General features: G+C 51.1%; 1 protein-coding gene across 5 annotated transcripts; it reads left to right on the forward strand.

Annotated features, from left to right (window-relative positions):
* Positions 1–624: 624 nt before the first annotated feature.
* Tead2 (TEA domain family member 2) lies at positions 625–18,301 on the forward strand. 5 transcript variants are annotated; one of them, NM_001379272.1, is made up of 12 exons: positions 625–1,099; positions 2,046–2,283; positions 2,914–2,978; positions 3,977–4,039; positions 5,271–5,378; positions 5,476–5,534; positions 8,514–8,578; positions 10,486–10,628; positions 13,472–13,645; positions 16,142–16,303; positions 17,016–17,168; positions 17,648–18,301. In NM_001379272.1, exons 2-12 carry the CDS (start codon positions 2,052–2,054, stop codon positions 17,759–17,761), a joined length of 1,338 nt encoding a protein of 445 aa, NP_001366201.1. In that variant the 5' UTR covers positions 625–1,099; positions 2,046–2,051; the 3' UTR covers positions 17,762–18,301. The 5 variants fall into 5 exon arrangements, with proteins under 5 accessions (NP_001366201.1, NP_001366202.1, NP_001272427.1 ...); NM_001379273.1 differs by having other exon boundaries at positions 625–739; NM_001285498.2 differs by having other exon boundaries at positions 625–707.
* Positions 18,302–18,336: the final 35 nt, after the last annotated feature.

Here is an 18,336-nt window from a genome sequence, read left to right on the forward strand (position 1 = left end):
GTGTGTCTTAAGTCAGCTACAGTGTACTTATGTGTAATAATAAAGAAATCTTTGGGGTGAAGCAAGCAGGGACTGAGTGAGTGGGGCCGAACAGAGCAGACCGGAGTGAGCAGCAGTCCTAAAAACAATTCCCAACAACCACATGAAGGCTCACAACCATCTGTACAGCTACAATGTACTCACATTAAGAAAATAAATAAAATCTTTTTTAAAAAACCCACATAAGTTTGGTAAAGATTATTTTGTATCTGTCAATCCCACATCCTCAGCAAACACCCAGGGTGACCCAGGTCATGTCTCCTCTTCTATCTGGGAGTCTACTCCCTTCAACTCCCAGTACCTTCTTCTTCAGACCCAGGGTCCAGATCCCAATATTCTTCTTTAAGACCCAGAGTTACAAACCCCAGCCTCCTCCTCTAAAGTCATGAATCCAGGCCCCCATAACCACCTTCTCTCCTAGGGACCCCAGCAACCCTACCCAGTCCTTAGATGGACTCATCTCTCCTAAAGCAAGCACCTCGCAGCGAGTGTCCCTGTGAGATTCCAAGCCTACCGCCGGGCCCGCCCCCCCCCCCGGTCCCTCCCACTTTTCCCAAACAAAGCTCCCGGCAACTTTCTCTGGGTCTCGCCCCGCCCGCCCGCGGCTCCCCTGCCCAGGCCGGGAGGTAGGAAGGCGCCGGCGGGAATCGGGATCCTGCTTGGGGTTTGTGAGTTGGGGTGGGAAGTTCCGCGCGATGAGGTGAGGCGCGTGTTCCTGAGATCGCGTGGGAACTGCCCGGAGCCCTTTTCTGCCCCGGGGCCGGAGTTTGCGCGGGGGACGCAGCCGAAGTGTGGAGCTGGAACTTTCTCCGGAGTTAGGGGCCTGGGGATGGTCTGCGGCTGGGGGAGCGCGCGGGGTGGCCGGGGGCTGCGGATGTGGGAGCGAAGGAGCGACCACGGGTCTTCTGTTAGTTCGACCCCTGGGCCATCCTTCGTGCAAGTATCCGCCCTGTGGGCATGTGGCCCCCACACGGAGCAGGGCAGGAGCGGGAGTGGCCAAGGGAGAGCCATAGGGCCCCTTGGACCTTCGGCCATTGGTCTTCCGAGGATTGGTGACTGGGTCAGGAGATTAGAGATGTCCGTCTGTCTTGCCTGGCTCGTCTGTCTCTTTGTCTGGCCACATGGGGGTGGGCTGGGTTGGGATTTCGGCCTGTGGGGGTCCTGAACGTCGTCGCGACACTGGGCTGGGCTTGAGATCTTTGTTCACCTAACCTCTCTCTACCAGGTCAAGAGTCCAAAATTGGAGGGATGGGACTCAGAACTTTGGGGTCCTGGGAGTTCTGGATAACATAAAACCTCTAGGGAGGAGGTATCTGACTGTATGGGGAAAGTTTTCCCTGTTCTTGGCCTCCGGAAAGTCGATGGGAACTTGGGCTGGAACCGAGCCCGGGGGAGGGGCGGGGCCGCTGCTCGCATGCTGGCCTCGCCCACAGCAGGGGTTGTGGGGAACTGGGGGAGGGGATGCCTGGGCTCTTTGTTCTGTCCTCCAGATGGCTGGGCGACTGAGTCCCAAGGCCTGAAGTTTGATGGGCACCCAGCCCCGCCCCCGCCTGATTCTGTGGTTACTTTCTGGTCTGGGCCCTGACTATGCCCCCTTTTGCTGTGTCGATCTGGATTTTTGTCCCTGGATCTCTCTGTCCCCTTCTCTCTGGGTGTTGGTTTTGGACTTAGCCTCTGCTTCTCCAGCAGCTGCTGCCCTTCTCTGAGCACCTGTTCTTTCTTAGTGGGACAGGAGAGTCTCACTCCTGCCAATTAACGAGACTCTGGTCTTCCCTAAATCCAAACACAGCCTCAGGCACTGCACCTGAGTTGGTCAGGTGGCTTCAACCCCATGCAGTCCCAATGCAAATTCCTCACTGGAAGAACAGCCTCCCAGGTCCCAGGCTTAGGTTCCTCTTTTTCCCTCAGACCCAGGGGTTCAGGTTCAGGCCTGGCTTTCTCTCTCAGGCAGTGCTCCTGCCTGTTCTTGCAATACCATATGTAGCTGCTGATCTTCATCTCTGCAGGCCCAGATGGGGGATCCCCGGACTGGGGCCCCCCTGGATGATGGCGGGGGCTGGACAGGTAGCGAGGAAGGCAGCGAAGAGGGCACCGGAGGCAGCGAGGGCGTTGGAGGTGATGGCAGCCCTGATGCAGAAGGTGTGTGGAGCCCCGACATTGAGCAGAGTTTTCAGGAGGCCCTGGCCATCTACCCTCCCTGTGGCCGTCGCAAGATCATCCTGTCAGATGAGGGCAAGATGTATGGTGAGTCCCCTGTGGTGGCTGTCCTGACCCCAGGGAGAAAAGTCACACTAACCCAAGTGTCCAGAGTCTGGCCAACTGTGGTGGCACACACCTGAACAGTTCAAGGCCATTCTCAGCTACATACTGAGCTCTGTGCTAGCCTGGCCTAGTAAGACCTTATCTCAAAATAATAAAAATAAGGCAGGTGGCAGAGGCAGGTGGGTGGATATCTGTGAATTCAAAGCCAGTGTGGTCTACATAGAGGGAGTTCCAGGACAGCCAGGGCTATGTAGAGAGACCCTGTCCCAAAAAGCCAAAAATAAATAAACAAAAATAAATGAGTAGATATGAAAATAAACAAAATACAAAACGAAGAAAAAGGATTGTGTCCTTCCCATGACTTAGGCGCTAGCATTTTTTTTTCCTGCACAGATGAGGGAAACTGAGGCACAGGAAGACTAAGTGATCCGTCCATGGCCACATAGCTAGAACACGGCTGAGCTGCTGACCCTGTGGCTGAGGTGTCCCCCAGCCTGGCTTGACTGTAGTTTGGTGGGGATTGGTGGCTTGCTGACCTTATCCCTCAGCCCTGTCTTCTCTGGCAGGAAGTTCTGCTGAGAGTCTTACTCTTTTCCATTTTGACTCCTCCAGGCCGGAACGAACTCATTGCCCGTTACATCAAGCTGAGGACAGGGAAGACGAGAACGCGAAAGCAGGTCTCAGGAGTGACACTTTGGAACTTTGGTCTGGGGCTGGGCATTACCTGAGGGCCATCTTCATGTGGGCTGGGTCAGGTTCAAGGCTGATGATGTGGTTCGTATGTATATGTGAGTGTAGGAGGCCCCTCTACATGCGTGTGCATGCGCCAGCATGCGGAGGTCAGTGGGAGACCCCGGTTTCATCTCAGCAGCTGCCCACTTCTTTGAGACTGGCTCTCTCACTGGCCTGGAACTGGCGGATTTGACTAGACTGGGTAGCCAGCAAGTGCCAGTCTGCACCTATCTGTGTCTCCTAGTGCCGGGATTGAGTATACAAGGACTGAAGAACTAAAGTCCTCATGCAGGGAGGGCAAGCTTCACTGACTGAACCATCGTCTTTCTGGCCTTGTTGTGTGGTTTTTCTCTAAGTTGTGGGGATGCCGGATATTTCGGTAAAATGTTTACATTTTGTGCCCGTGAAATGGCATAGTGGGTAAAGGGCTTGTTGCTAAGCCTGATTACCTTAGCTCAGCTAGTTTCTGGGGCCCCCATGGTAGGAGACCCAGCTCCCACAACTTTCCCTCTGACCTCTGTGTGTGCACCATGATGCACCTAATCCACATACATAAAATATATCACAAAAAATTTTAAGTACTTTTTAAAGAAAATTATGTGGTGTGTGTGTGTGGTGTGTGTATGTGTGTGTCCTTGAGACATACTATACATGTAGAAATCAGAAGACAACATTCAGGAGTTGGTGCTCTCCATCCACCATGTGGGTCTCAGGGATGGACCTTTGGAACTAGGCTTGGTGCTAAGTGCTCTTACTGCTGAGCCGTCTTGTCGGTCTGATTTCTGTAGGTTTATTACAAAGAGGGGCCTGGGCCTGGAGGCTTACACTTTAGACAGCCTTTGATTTCATGCTGTGTGACCTGTGGAAGAGCAGCGTGTGCGGCCTCCGGGGGAAGGGAGGGCAGTTGATGAAGGATGCTCAGACCTGCTTCTCATCCCTCCAGGTCTCCAGCCATATTCAGGTTTTGGCTCGAAGGAAATCGAGAGAAATTCAGTCCAAGCTGAAGGTGAGGGTAAAGGCAGGTGGGAGGGCGTTGGCAGGGGAGGCTGAGTGGGATGCTTAGAGGGAGGGATGGGGAAAGAGGGACAGACCCAGAGACAGACAGACAGACTCAGACAGATGGGGAGGCCAGAGAGAGAGAGAGAGAGAGATTTTGATAGAGGAGGGTACACAACCCAGAGAGAAAGACACATACATGGGAAGTGGGGCCAGACAGAGACAGAGAGTTGGTGAAATACACACACACACACACACACACACACACACACACACACACACACACCAGTGAAGGAAATCCAGACAGAGAGAGAGAAAGGTCTGGAGGGTCAGAGACCCCAGGGGAGGCAGCCTGCCTGCAGGTGCTGGCCTGCTCATCAAGCAGAGGTCATGTGGCTGCTGTAGCAAACAGGTTGCTCTCTCTGCTCCCATCCTTCCCTCCCCTGTCCCTGCTGATCTTTTCCTGTCCCCCACTCCATCCTCGCCTCCCTTGGCTGTGCACTTTCCTATGAGAAAGTATTGTCATCTACTCTCTTTTCTCTACCATGAGTCCCTGTGCCCTCAAGCCTGAACCCGTGTCACTGGCCCTCTGTGGGGTTGCTTTCCTTTTAGCTTCAGGAATGAGACTTCCTGTTCTTTTATTTGGAAATGGTCCCTTCCTTTTTTGTAGGCCTGAAACCCTTAGGTTCTGATCTTTTCTTTCCTTTCTCAGTCTTTTCTATGTTCTGTCTGGAATAAAAACACCCCTTCCTGTCCCCGGGGGCATCTGGAAAGTCTCCCTTCCTGTTCCCTGGGCATCAGGAAACGCTGTGTCCAGGCTTTTCTTGACTTAGAAAACCATAAGCGTCTTATTGTGGGCGTGCAAACCTTTCTTCTCTGAGGCTGAGGTGTGACCTGTTCCATGGGTAGCCCTAGTCTCTCGCTGCCTCAGGGTGGTCATCTGGTGCTCAGGGAGATGAAGTAGAACCTGCAGTTCCTAAGGTGTTTTCTTTCTTCCCTTGGCCCCTTCCCCCACCCTGGGTCAGACTCTGAATGTGCTGAGTCCCCCTGCCCATCTTCCCACATCTGTACCTCACACACTGCCCTTCCAGAGGAGGCCAGCAGAGACAGAAGGTTTGGGTGGGGAGCTGACCCCTCCCTGACCCTGTATCACGGCTCCCCATGTCTTCATCCCACCCTGGCTATCTTAATTAGAACTTAATTAGAACTCCCCACTAACCTGAATCTCAACCATTCCTCAGGACCAAGTCTCCAAGGACAAGGCCTTCCAGACGATGGCCACCATGTCTTCGGCACAGCTCATCTCCGCCCCTTCCCTCCAGGCCAAGCTGGGCCCTTCTGGCCCTCAGGTGGCTTGGGTTGGGGGCTGTGGAGAATCTGGGATGGAAGGATGGGGCTGTAATGGCCACAGGGGATGTCTGACCCTCATCCGTGTCTCCTCTCTAGGCCACTGAGCTTTTCCAGTTCTGGTCAGGGAGCTCTGGGCCACCATGGAATGTTCCAGAGTGAGTACTCTGTGTCTCCCGGACTTCCCTCTTCCCTCCCACCTGTACTCATTTTGGACATGGATTCTGGAACCATGTAGCTTTGAAGTCTAGCACTGGCTGTGCTTTGCTGTTTAGGGTCTAGGTGGGCATGACCCCTTCTATGCTTAGGGCCTCCTCTACCTCATCTCTGAAAAGGTGTGTGCTATGTACATGGGAATAATGGCTCCTAAGTGTGAACATGAGTCGCTGAGACTCATGGGAAGGCAGATGTAAGGCCCAGAGGCGACTAGAAGGGCATGTGGGTCCAGAGCATCATGGGAAGGCGGTTGCAGAACTAGAGGCTCCTGCAAGGGGGCTGGCTGGAGAGATGGCTCAGCAGTTAAGAGCACTGACTGCTCTTCCAGTGGTCCTGAATTCGGTTCCCAGCAACCACATGGTGGCATACAACCATCTCTAATGGGATCTGATGCCCTCTTCTGGTGTGTCTGAAGACTGCTACAGTGTACTCATGTATATTAAATAAATAAATAATAATTAAGAAAAAAATAGACGCTCCTGCAAAAGACAAAGGAAGCCATATGGCTTTATGAGAAGACAGCTAAGGATATAGAGAATATAAAGGGGAGGAAGTTTTTAGGCTCCTTGGGGAGATAAGGGGAATCCTCTTAAGTATTTTGAGAAGGGAGGTTTAAGGCCCTAGGCTCAGGACAGATGAAAGATTCCCAAGAGGCTTATGGACAGACAATAATAGACCTAGAGGCTTCTGGGAAGAATGAGTGGGTCTCAGAGGGTCATGGAGGGCAGATGTAGATCAAGAACCTCTTGGGAGGGGCTATGAATGCCCTTACCAAGCCTTAAAGGCTCATTTCCAGTTGCCTAGGGTGTCTCTGGGGCTTAAGAGTGGGGAAAGGGTTACTTTACTCGTTCCTACTTGGGAGGGAGAAGATGAGTCTCGGGTATCTGGAATGGCCTCAGCTCTGAGACCTCTGGCCACTGAGGGTAACCAGATGTGTCATAGAGAAAACTGAGGGTAACCAGATGTGTCATAGAGAAAGGGGTCCTAGGTCCAGCCTAGCCAGGCTGCGTGAGGGCAACATGGGAGTGTATATTGTGAGAGAAGAAGCTAGATTGTCTCATCAGAGACTCAAGAAAGATCAGAACAAGTTCCCCAGAGACTGAGGAGGCTGCAGGTGTGCTCTGGCCAGCCCATAGGCAAATGGGGGGGGTGAGGGGGAGGCCAGTGCTGATTAAACCCATCCCCTTCAGAAATACAGAATGGAAGTGTGTGTGTAGCATTGTGGGGAACCACTGTGGGTTTAATGGCTCGGGAGAAAGTTTTGGGTTTTCTCTGAGATTGATTGGGTTTAGCCAGGTGAAGGGTGAGGCTGGGACTGGCAGTATTCTAGGCAGATAAGCACCATGTGTAACGCCCACAGGCAGGAAGCTGAGGTGAGCCTCTTCTGTGACCGGAGGCCTGTCCTAAGCAGCAGGGACACCAGATATTTACTGAATACCCACCAAGTGTCTGGTGTGTGCTCTTATTAAGGAACAAAGTAAAAAGGCTGTAATCTTCCTGACCCGTGTTTGTGTAAAGTTTAAATATGTATGTATGTATGTATGTATGTATGTAGTGTGCTAGTCAAGTGTTCTATCACTGGGATCCATCTCTAGCCTCAAGTATTTTTTTTTTCCTTTTCTTATTTATTTGAGACAGGCTCTCAGCTCTACAGCCCAGGTTAGCTCCTCCTGCCTCAACTCCCCAACATCACAGAGATTCTGTGCTGTTGACTGTGCCACTGTACCCACTATGGGCTCTGTTTTAGAAGGCCAGGTGGGCCTTTCTGCGGAGCAGACCCTGGAGTGATGGCCAGATGACAAATCATGGCACTGTGGGAAATCCACTCAAGTACAAATTTGAGCGCTGGGAGGAGGAGGCCCTGGGCTTTGTCTTTCTGCTTTCACCTCTGGCTTCTTAGTCTCCTGACCATTATCTCTTGAACTACCTCTAGGCCTCTGGAGTGTGAGCCTACAATTATTATTTGTGAGTAGCCAGTTAAATTAGAATTAAGTTTACAGCCGGGCAGTGGTGGCACATGCCTTTAATCCCACCACTTGGGAGGCAGAGACAGGTGGATTTCTGAGTTCAAGGTCAGCCTGGTCTACACAGTGAGTTCCAGGACAGCCAGGGTTATACAGAGAAACCCTGTCTCGAAAACCAAAAAAAAAAAAAAAAGAATTATGTTTACAGCTGGGCATGGTGGCATACACCTTTAGCTCTTGGGAGGCAGAGGCAGGTGGGTCTTTGTTAGTTAATGGGCTACATTTCGAGGCTCTGTTTAAAAAAAAAACAAAAGAATTAAATTTACATAAAAAGTTCTTTCCTCTGGCCTGTCCAGTCCAACCAACTCGTGCTAAGTGGCAAAGTGGCTGATGGCCTCTTTAGGCCAGCACTGAAGTGGGACTTATCATCACATTGAGCAGGTGTAGTGGCTGGTTCCTGTCATTTTAGCACCCTAGAGGCTCATGCAGGAGGATCTTGAGCCAGCCTGGGCTACCCAGCGAGATCCTGCAGCAAAATGCAGGAACTGGCAGTGTGGCTCAGTGGTAGAGCTCCTCCCTAGTCTCTCAGTTGGGAGCTGGGGTGTGGCACAGTGATAGAGCACCTGCCTAGAATCCACAGTAGGCAGAAGTTGCTTTGCGGAGCCCATGCTTAGCATACTCGAAGCACTAGGTTTGATTCTAGTGTTGCTAAAACAACAAAAATCCCTGTCCTCATGGTTGGGACTAACTGGGGTTGGAGTTCAGGCTTTATGGCACTTTTGGTCCGCATCAACCTCCGTCTTCTGAGACACAAGAGGAGCCGTCAATGTAGCCACCACATTGTTCTGCATGGAATGTCCTGGTGGGGGAGCCTGGCTTTTCATGGGCAAGGGTCAGTCCTGGCTGGCTCGGCCAGCATCACTCTACTGCACTCACAGGATTCCCTTTGTCCTGCAGCGTGAAGCCCTTCTCACAGGCACCGTTCTCCGTGTCACTGACGCCCCCAGCCTCTGACCTACCAGGTGAGAGATGCTACCCCTAGACCCTCATTGTCTCCCCTCTCACTCTGTTCCTGACACCAGCAGGAATTCCTTCACCTTTTTGCCAGCTGGGCACAACCGAGTAGTCAAAACCCAAATCAAAAGTAGCTGAAGTAAAGGGAGGAGAGGAAAGGTGGCTTCAGGCATGGCTGAATCCAGCAGCTCAGTTTCAGCGGGACTTTCATCTGCTTTCCTCTGTGTCAGCTTCCTGTCCATGTGGACTCTGCCAGCAGCACAGAAGTCTACACAGTGTGACTGTGGAATCCCCACATGGATTGGTGAAATGATTCTTTCTTTTTGTTTTTTGTTTTTTGTTTTTTTTTTGTTTTTGTTTTTGTTTTTTCCGAGACAGGGTTTCTCTGTGTAACCCTGACTGTCCTGGAACTCACTTTGTAGACCAGGCTGGCCTTGAACTCAGAAATCCGCCTGCCTCTGCCTCCCCAGTGCTGGGATTAAAGGCGTGCGCCACCACGGCCCAGCTGGTGAAATGATTCTAAACACCCTCAGTTTTATTACTTACTTTCCCGTTGCTGTGACATACTAACACCATGGCAAAGGCAAACTGTAGAAGAGTTTATTTGTATTCCAGAGGCTTCCATTTTTACCTATGATAGCTGAGTAGAGGCATAGCTGCTGGAGCAGGAAGCCGAAGGGGCACATCTCTTCCTTCCTTCCTTCCTTCCTTCCTTCCTTCCTTCCTTCCTTCCTTTCCTCCCTCCCTTGCTCCCTCCCTCCCTCCCTTCTGTTGTTTATTTCTTTGTTCTGATTTCTGTTTTTGGAAACTTGAGTTTCTCTGTGTAATCCTTGCTGTCTTGGAACTTGCTCTATAGACCTGACTGAGCTAGAGCTCAGAGATTCTCACTTGCCTCTGCATCCTGGGGTTAGAGGCATGTGCCACTAAGCCCAGTCTGAGGGCTCACATCTTGATCTGTAAACTTGAAGCTGAGAGTAACTGGGCATAGTGTAATGGCGTATTTCCTCTGGCAAGGCCCTACCGCCTAGACCTACCCAGACAGCACTCTGAGAGACAACTCATGGAAGCCATCACACTCCGTGTTTAGAACTCATCGATTATAAATAATGTATGGCTGCAAATAGCAGGATATCCGAAATTGTATAAGTAACGGCTTTACGCGTCCAGCTGATACAAGGTCTAGAGATGGGCTTGCCTGCTTAGCCATTGCAAACCTTGCCTCTTGGCCTCTGCCTCATGTGCCTCATGGCTGCTGTAACTGTCGGGCCCATTGCAGATGGGAGTTGGTCATGGGCCAAAGCTTTAGTCGGCCAAATTTTTTGCCTTTTGAATTCCTTTCAGGTAGGGTCCTTCTGGCAACCTTGGCAAGAATTGTCTTAGGGCCACCTTTAGCTGTATGGTAGCCTGGAGGAAATGTTAATTTTTTTTCTTTTAAAGATTTATTTATTTTATATGTATGAGTGATTTGCTTACATATATATAAGTGTGTTGTGTGTGCCTGGCCCTGGAGGCCAGAGGAGAGTGCGTTAGATCCCCCGGATTGGTGTGAATCTTGGTCTTCTCAAGATCACCCTCTGCTCTAACCCTGAACCAACCATCTCTCCATGTCCTCCCCGACCTTATTTTTCTTTTCTGAGACAGTCTCATATATCCCAGGTTAGAACGTGCTTCTGAGTTGAGTATGTAGATGACCTTGAACTCATGCGCCTGCCTCCACCTCCCAAGTGCTAGGATGGTGTGAGCCCCTGTGTCCAGTGGATGTGCTGTTGGGGAAAGAGTCCAGGTTTCCTGTCTGCCCGGTGGGCTCACTGCCTTTCTATCTCTGGCCCTTATAGCTCAAAGAGAAGGTGGTCGAGAGGAAACAGTGCCAGCCTAGCCCATCATTTTGAGTAGTTTTTCTTTCTTCTCTTTCAAGGGTACGAGCCGCCCCCAGCCCTCTCACCCCTGCCCCCACCCGCTCCGTCTCCCCCAGCCTGGCAGGCTCGGGCCCTGGGCACTGCCCGCCTGCAGCTGATAGAGTTCTCAGCGTTTGTGGAACCGCCAGACGCAGTTGACTCGGTGAGTGAAACCCGGGGCAGATGATGGGTGATGGTACAAAGAGGGAAGGGAGAGAGTCCAGAGCGGCTGCATTCCCACTGGCAGCGGCAAGGTACCCACCGACAGTGCCTTCCAGTCCTCACAGGAAGCGCCGTCCCCACCAGTCAACTTAGTCTCTGTCTACCTGGTTTTTTGAGTAGGTTGTTCACTGAACTTGAGTCCTGTGAGCCTCAGGGATACACCTGTCTGGTCCTCAGCAGCACTGAAACCATGCCTGCTTTTATCGGTGTCCTGGGAACCGAACAGCTCATTCATTCCTCTAACATCAAAGTCCTGCTCTTTGGCAGGCTTTGCAGTAACACACAAGGGATCTGGGAAAGACTTGTAGTTCTAATTGTTTTTTTCCTGTTTTATTAATATATTGTTACTGGGGTCTCTGTAGCTCAGGCTAGCCTTGAACTCTGAGTGGTTTTTCAGCTTTGTGAGAGCTGGGATGACAAGCATGCCCTGTGGTGCCCAGCTTTTCATGTGAGTTTTCAGCGGGTCTGCTGAGCAGGTATTTACAGCAGGTGTGCCAGGCAGGTGTTTTCAGCAGGTGTGCCAGGCAGGTGTTTTCAGTAGGTGTGCCAGGCAGGTGTTTTGAGCAGCAGGTCTTCCGAGCAGGTGTTTGACCCCAATGCTTCAGGACCTGGCTCTTTCCATTTTTGGGTCTACCATTTTCTAGGGTTACAGAATCTTCTGGGTTCTCAGCATCTGGTCAGCAGATGGGGGAAGAGAGAGGGTAGGATTGTCTAGGTGCCCAGGTGTTATGGGCCTGCCTTGAATGAGGCAGCTCATCGGTCTGTTCATATCGCAGTGGCCAGGTCTTAGTTATGTGCTCACAGCTAACTGCAGGCCTGAGAAATGTAGATCCCTGCATTCGGTGTCTCTGCAGCCAAACTAATGTAAATGCCATTGCTCAGGTGTCAAGGTTACTAAAAATCCTGGTGAGACTCATACTGGAAGTCTGGGATCCCGGCACCCTGGAGGCTGAAGGAATATTGCTTTTAGTTCAGAAGTCGGTCTGAGGGCTGGGGATTTAGCTCGGCTGATACATGAAGCTCTGGGGTTCAGCCCCTGGGTTGTTCTGGGTGTGATGGTACGGGTGTACAATCTCAATACCCTGGGGTGGAGGCAGGAGGATCAGAAGTTCACGGTTACCTTCTTTTACACTGGGAGTTTTGAGTCCAAGCAGGAATATACAAGATATATCTGGACAACAACAAGCTGGGCATGGTGGCGCATGCCTTTAATCTCGGCACTTGGAAGGCAGAGGCAGGAGGATCTCTGAGAGTTTGAGGACAGCCTGATCCACAGAGAGAGTTTTGGGACAGCCAGGAGCTACATAGAGAGACCCCGTCTCAAAGAACAACAACAAAATGAACCAATTGCACTATAATAGTAAATTCAAAGCCAGCTACAGAAAGTTAACCTGTCTCAAAAACCAGAAAGAAGAGCATGGCGGTGTGTCTTTCATTAGTCCCAGCACTAGGGAGGTAGAGGCAGGTGAAACCGAGTTCCAAGCCAGCTAGGTCTGCAGAGTGTGACCCTGGTGCACGATAGCAAATAAGCAAACAGGACAGCAACAATAAAAACAAACCAGAAAGAAAAACAAACCTCAACCCAAAATTCCCCCAACAGAACCCCCAAAACCCCAACAAACTTACACAAAACAAAACTAAAAACCCAAACGAGAAAACTAAACCAAGCTGCCCTCAAACCAAACGCCCACAACAAAGATGAAGAACGCCCTCCCAACTCACTGCTGCACACAAACGGCGCCATCTGAACCCTGTTCCTGCTGTGTCTTTTGCCCCTCCTGCCTCAGAGCCTTTCTGCCTCCCTCGCCACAGTCTAAGTTCCTTCCCTGGGTCTGACTGTGAGTGATTCTGGCTTATATGGGCTTAATTTTTTCACAAGACTTTACCAGTCCGCTTGCTAGAAAATACCATGTGCCATCTTTCTTTCTTTCTTTCTTTCTTTCTTTCTTTCTTTCTTTCTTTCTTTCTTTCTTTCTTTCTTTCTTCCTTTCTTTCTTTCTTTCTTTCTTTCTTTCTTTCTTTCTTTCTCTCTCTTTAAAATGTATTTATTTATTTCATCTACGGGAGTACACTATTGCTCTCATCAGACACACCAGAAGAGGGCATTGAATCCCATTACAGATGGTTGTGAGCCACCATGTGGTTGCTAGGAATTGAACTCAGGACCTCTGGAAGAGCTCTTAACCACTTTTGCCATGTCTCCAGCCCCCACCTTTTTCTATACTTGCAAGGATTTTTTTTCATGGTTTAAATTATTCCTGACATTTTCATTATCTGTAAGTTATTTTCTGCTTCTGTTCGTTGTAGTAGTCTGAATTCTGCAAGTTCAGGGAGTTTTTAGTGGTCTTTTCGCTCCAGGACCAAGACCTGCATCACCATACAGCCAGCCCGTCTAGTTCCTGTGTATACAGAGGATGATCTTCCTGGGGAACTAGTGAAGTTTTCCTGAAAGGACATGTATGAGGCTTTGAGGGTCATGTAGGAGTTTGTTCTGTGCAGCATTGTACATTCCAGGCTCAGAAATGAAACTTCCAAGGAAATTAATGATAAATTATGGTGGGGGCTGGTCAGGTTACAGAGGGAGGATTCTGGGTACCAGGTCAACTCTAGAGCTATATGAGAGATGAAAAACTGTTGGCTAAGCTAGACCAGAGATTTGACGAGGTTGACAGAGAAGGAATGGGCAGCTTGCTGGCTGTGGCCCAAGGCGTGGCTGCGAGCGGGCCGGTGGGTGTGCGGGCCTAGGTCCAGCCCACAGCCCCTCACCCTGTGCTGTCTCCGCAGTTCCAGAGGCATCTGTTTGTCCACATCAGTCAGCAGTGTCCCAGCCCTGGAGCACCACCCCTAGAGAGTGTGGACGTGCGGCAGATCTACGACAAATTCCCTGAGAAGAAGGGCGGCCTCCGCGAGCTGTATGACCGAGGGCCACCACATGCCTTCTTCCTCGTCAAGTTCTGGGTGAGCGTTCCTGAGGAATGAACGACCCTCTCCGCCAGGTCTGAGGAGGGTCTTGGGTCTGCCTGCGCTACCCTTGAAAACCAACAACTATGTGGGAGAGCATGTAGGAGGCATGTCACTGCTTCTGAGGACCTGCTCTGTGACAGAAGGAGTTGAGTGCAGATCGTGGGGACGTGGAGGACAGAGCATCTTCAGTCTTTCTCAGGCCCTTCTGGTTTGGTGTCCAGTTGCATGACTGGCACTGAAGATCTCGGGGTGGAGGAGGGTATGGTCCTCCAAAGGACGTCCACACGGGATTTCAGTCAGCTTGGTCTCCCTGGCTGTCTGGTTCTAAAGCTTCCCGAGCCTTCTATCATGGTGCACGCCTGTCACCCTCATCCCAATGCGCAGCAGTCTGAGCCAGGAGAACCCAGAGTTCAAGGACAGCTGACCCTACTTAACAAAATAAAGGGACTGAAGAGCTGGTTCTGTGGTTAAGAGCTGCTCTTCCAGAGGACCCAGGTTCAATTCCCAGGACCGCATGGCAGCTCACAAGTATCTTACTCTAGTCCAGAGGAACTCTACTGGCCTCTGAGAATACTTCACATATGTAGTACACAGACAGACACGCAGGCAGAACACCCATGCATATAAATTGAAAGTAAATAAAAGACAAAAACCAACAAAATCCCCAAGCTTTCTGGGTGGAGGCCTGAGATGGCTCAGAAACGGCTGTTACAGGCTGTTGGAAGCAGCTGCTGTGGCCTTCCTACCTGTCCTCGAACCAGCTCTGTAGCCCAGGCTGGCCTTGAACTCCAGAGACTTGCCTTCCTCTGCCTCCAAGCGCTGGGATTAAGGCTGAACACCAACCCAGGTGGTCTTCCATTGTCAGGCAGATTCCCCTTCACAGTGTAGCCTAGGCTGGTTTCTTCTGGCTTCAGCCTCCTAAGTGCTGGGGGGTTCCAGTGGTGAGCTGTGGCCACAGGCATAGGGATTTGCCTTGTATTGAAATGCTTGTAGCTGGGGTGGTAGGTGGAGTCCTGGCCAAAGAGCTGCAGCTAAAGTCAGGACAGAGAACAGGCACTCTCCACTCTCAAGACCACAGGCTTTATAAGACTTGCCCAGCTCTGCCCGCCTGGCCTTTGGATGAGCAAGAGTGCGTTCCTGATTGACAGATAGTGCTCTAGGGGGGAGGTAGGCCTTACTACTCATGGGTAGTCACCACTTGATTTCACGGCCAGTCTGGGGAGGGTTGAGGGAGGATATGAAACCATAACCAGTTGCTAGGGGTAACATGCCTGCTAGTAACTCGGCCCTTGGCAGAGCTAACATTCATTTGTCTCCCCTCCATCTTCTTTTCCTTTCCTTTTCCATTTTTTATTAGCTCATTTACATTTCCAATGCTATACCAAAAGTCCCCCATACCCACCCACCCCCCTACTCACCCACTCCCCCTTTTTGGCCCTGGCGTTCCCCTGTACTGGGGCATATAAAGTTTGCAAGTCCAACGGGCCTCTCTTTGCAGTGATGGCCGACTAGGCCATCTTTTGATACATATGCAGCTAGAGACAAGAGCTCCGGGGTACTGCTTAGTTCATATTGTTGTTCCACCCATAGGGTTGAAGATCCCTTTAGTTCCTTGGGTGCTTTCTCTAGTTCCTCCATTTCCTTTCCTTTTCTTTTCCTTTCTTTTTTTCTTTCTTTTTTTCTTTTTCGAAACAGGGTTTCTCTGTGTAGTCCTGGCTGTCCTGGAACTCACTCTGTAGACCAGGTTGGCCTCGAACTCAGAAATCCGCCTGCCTCTGCCTCCCAAGTGCTAGGATTAAAGGAGAGCGCCACCACTGCCCGGCCCCCCTCCATTTTCTTAAAACTTCCAACCCCATCTTCCCTCTTTTGTTTTTTTTTTCCTTTTTTTTTTCTTCTCATTTTGAGACCCAGTCTCCCACTGTATGTGACCATGTTGGTCTCAAACTCACAGCCCCCCTGTATCGGCCTCTTTTTTTTTTTTTTTGGTTTTTTTTTTTTTTTTTTTTTTTTTTTTTTTTTTTCGAGACAGGGTTTCTCTTTATAGCCCTGGCTGTCCTGGAACTCACTCTGTAGACCAGGCTGGCCTCGAACTCAGAAATTCGCCTGCCTCTGCCTCCCGAGTGCTGGGATTAAAGGCGTGCGCCACCACGCCCGGCTCTGTATCGGCCTCTTAAGTGCCGGCATTATAAGCTTGCACTGCTATGCCTGAGTAGAGCTGAACTCTAGAGAGCTAGGGGCTTCAGGCAAAACAGTTGGATTGTATGGCTCCTAGAGAATGAGAGTCAGGACTATTCTGGGGACCTTGGCTTCTCTAGTCCTCCTGGAACAGTAGGTAAGTCTTCTATAGAGCACAGCTCATGCTGACCTGGGGTCTTTGGAAGCTGAGTCAGGGTGTGGTCACGGGCAAGTGTGTGCAGCTCGGAGCCAGGCTCTGGGTCAGCATTTGCTGGGTTCCCGCCAGCTCACCCGTGCCCCTCTATCTCCTCTCAGGCGGACCTGAACTGGGGCCCCAGTGCCGAGGAGGCAGGGAGCAGCGGAGGTGGCGGTGGCTTCTATGGAGTGAGCAGCCAGTATGAGAGCCGGGAGCTCATGACACTCACCTGCTCCTCCAAGGTCTGCTCCTTTGGCAAGCAAGTGGTAGAGAAGGTGGAGGTAAGACCCAGGGCTAGGGTACTGCATGCATCTCGAGGAAGCAGTCACAGCATTGCGTGTGTGTGTGTGTGTGTGTGTGTGTGTGTGTGTGTGTGTGAGGCAGGGCTATCCCCGCTTCTCTGGCAGTTAGTATATGCACTAGGAATTAACTCAAGACTTCAAAGGCTGAGGATATAGTTCACTTTGTGGAGTGCTTACCCTCATGTAAACCAAGCATCGAGAGTTTCAAGTCTATCCTTAGCTACATAAGGAGTTCCAGGCTAGCCTGGGCTACATGAGACCCTGTCTCAAACCACTAAACATAAACAAGCCATTAAAAGTCACAACTCGGGCTTATTTCAAGGGTTGAAAGGTATAGAGATGGATTCTGCAGGATGACAAAGACTCTTAAGGGTATGGTAGGAGCTGTGTAATTAGCCAGTAGGTATGTTATACTTCAGGGCCTGTGAGGTCTTGAAGCCTCAAGCTCAGCGTGGAGATGCTATTGAGGGAGTTTGGAGGTCACTGGGGTTTCAGACCATGACAGAGGAGAAGGGGGGGGGGGGTACCTTGTTTGCAGGTTCAGAGGCCTAGGGTCTCTGGTCATTAAAGTTGAGGTTGCTTGAGGGACTCTGGCCAAGGGAGTTGACAGTGGCCTCTCAGAGGCTAAGGGTGAAGCTTCGGTCCTAGGGTGGCCGTGATCTCTCTCAGCTACTGTGTTTCCCACTCCCAGACGGAACGGGCCCAGCTGGAGGACGGGCGCTTTGTGTACCGTCTGCTGCGCTCTCCCATGTGTGAGTACCTGGTTAATTTCCTGCACAAGCTCCGTCAGCTGCCTGAACGCTACATGATGAACAGTGTCCTGGAGAACTTCACCATCCTCCAGGTGATACGCTGGGGCAGGCAGACCCTCAGCTCCTGGGGACTCCAAAGATGAGATTGCTTCATCCAGAACATGGTGGGGGTGGGGGCGGGAGGACAGGACCGAGCTGTCCTATGTGGAGAGCCCATCTTCCCTAGGGCAGCTGAGATACCTCGGCTTCTAAGCATCTGGCTTCTCTGAGAAGTTCAGAGAAGGGAGTTCCTTTGATTTGGGGGTTGTGCTAATATGATCTGCTGACCCTCTCTCTCTGCCTGGTGGCATGGTGGGGAACCCTTTTCTCGGGAATGTGATATGATGGGGAGGCCCCTTCCTACCATCTCTCAGCTTAGGGGTAACCTCATTGCCCAAGGAACCTGAGCCGCAGGACATTCTTCTTGGGGTACATAGCATGGCAGGTTTCTCTTTCTTGATAACTAGGGTGGGCAGGGCAGTCCATGTCCTGTACCCCATCCCCACCCTACAATGTAAGCCTGTTCTGGCAGGTTGTGACAAACAGGGACACTCAGGAACTGCTGCTGTGTACTGCCTACGTCTTTGAAGTCTCCACCAGTGAACGAGGAGCCCAGTACCACATCTACCGCCTGGTCAGGGACTGATGGAGCCCCCGCCGCTGGTGTTTTTCACAACACCCCCTTCCTGGGAAGGGCCCTTTTGCTCTCTCTGTAAGAGAGATTTGGAGAGGGGCCCATGATTTTTAAAAAGGCCTAATCTCAGAAGCATGAGCCACGGGGGCTGGCTCCTCTTAGAAAGGAACCGGAAGCCTGGTTATTGAGCTGAGTGAGCTGGGTTTGAGTTTAGATCCCCAACACGAGGACCTCAGAGACAACATTTGACAGGACACACCACTCCTGAGCATCAGGGATTGGGGACAGGAGTGAGCTCACAGGTACAGCACGGGCCTCCGTTCTACAGGGCCCCTCCTTGCTCTTCTGGAAAGGGAGCTGGGCTATGTGGGGTGTCTTACTGACTGCCTTGTAACCTTCCTGCTTCCCACGTGTCTCATATCTGCCTCTCCCCCCACACCCTTTCTCTGGGAACTGTGACGTCACAACCCGAAGATAATGTTTTCCCAGCTTGGGGTAGGGTGAAGTGGGACCTGAAAAAAAATTTTAATATAAGGAGATATTTATACACAGTGTTAGGGATGTAATCTTATCTCAGCTAGGCAGTG

The sequence above is a fragment of the Mus musculus genome, chromosome 7 (genome assembly GCF_000001635.26).
Source record: "Mus musculus strain C57BL/6J chromosome 7, GRCm38.p6 C57BL/6J".
Classification (NCBI taxonomy): domain Eukaryota; kingdom Metazoa; phylum Chordata; class Mammalia; order Rodentia; family Muridae; genus Mus; species Mus musculus.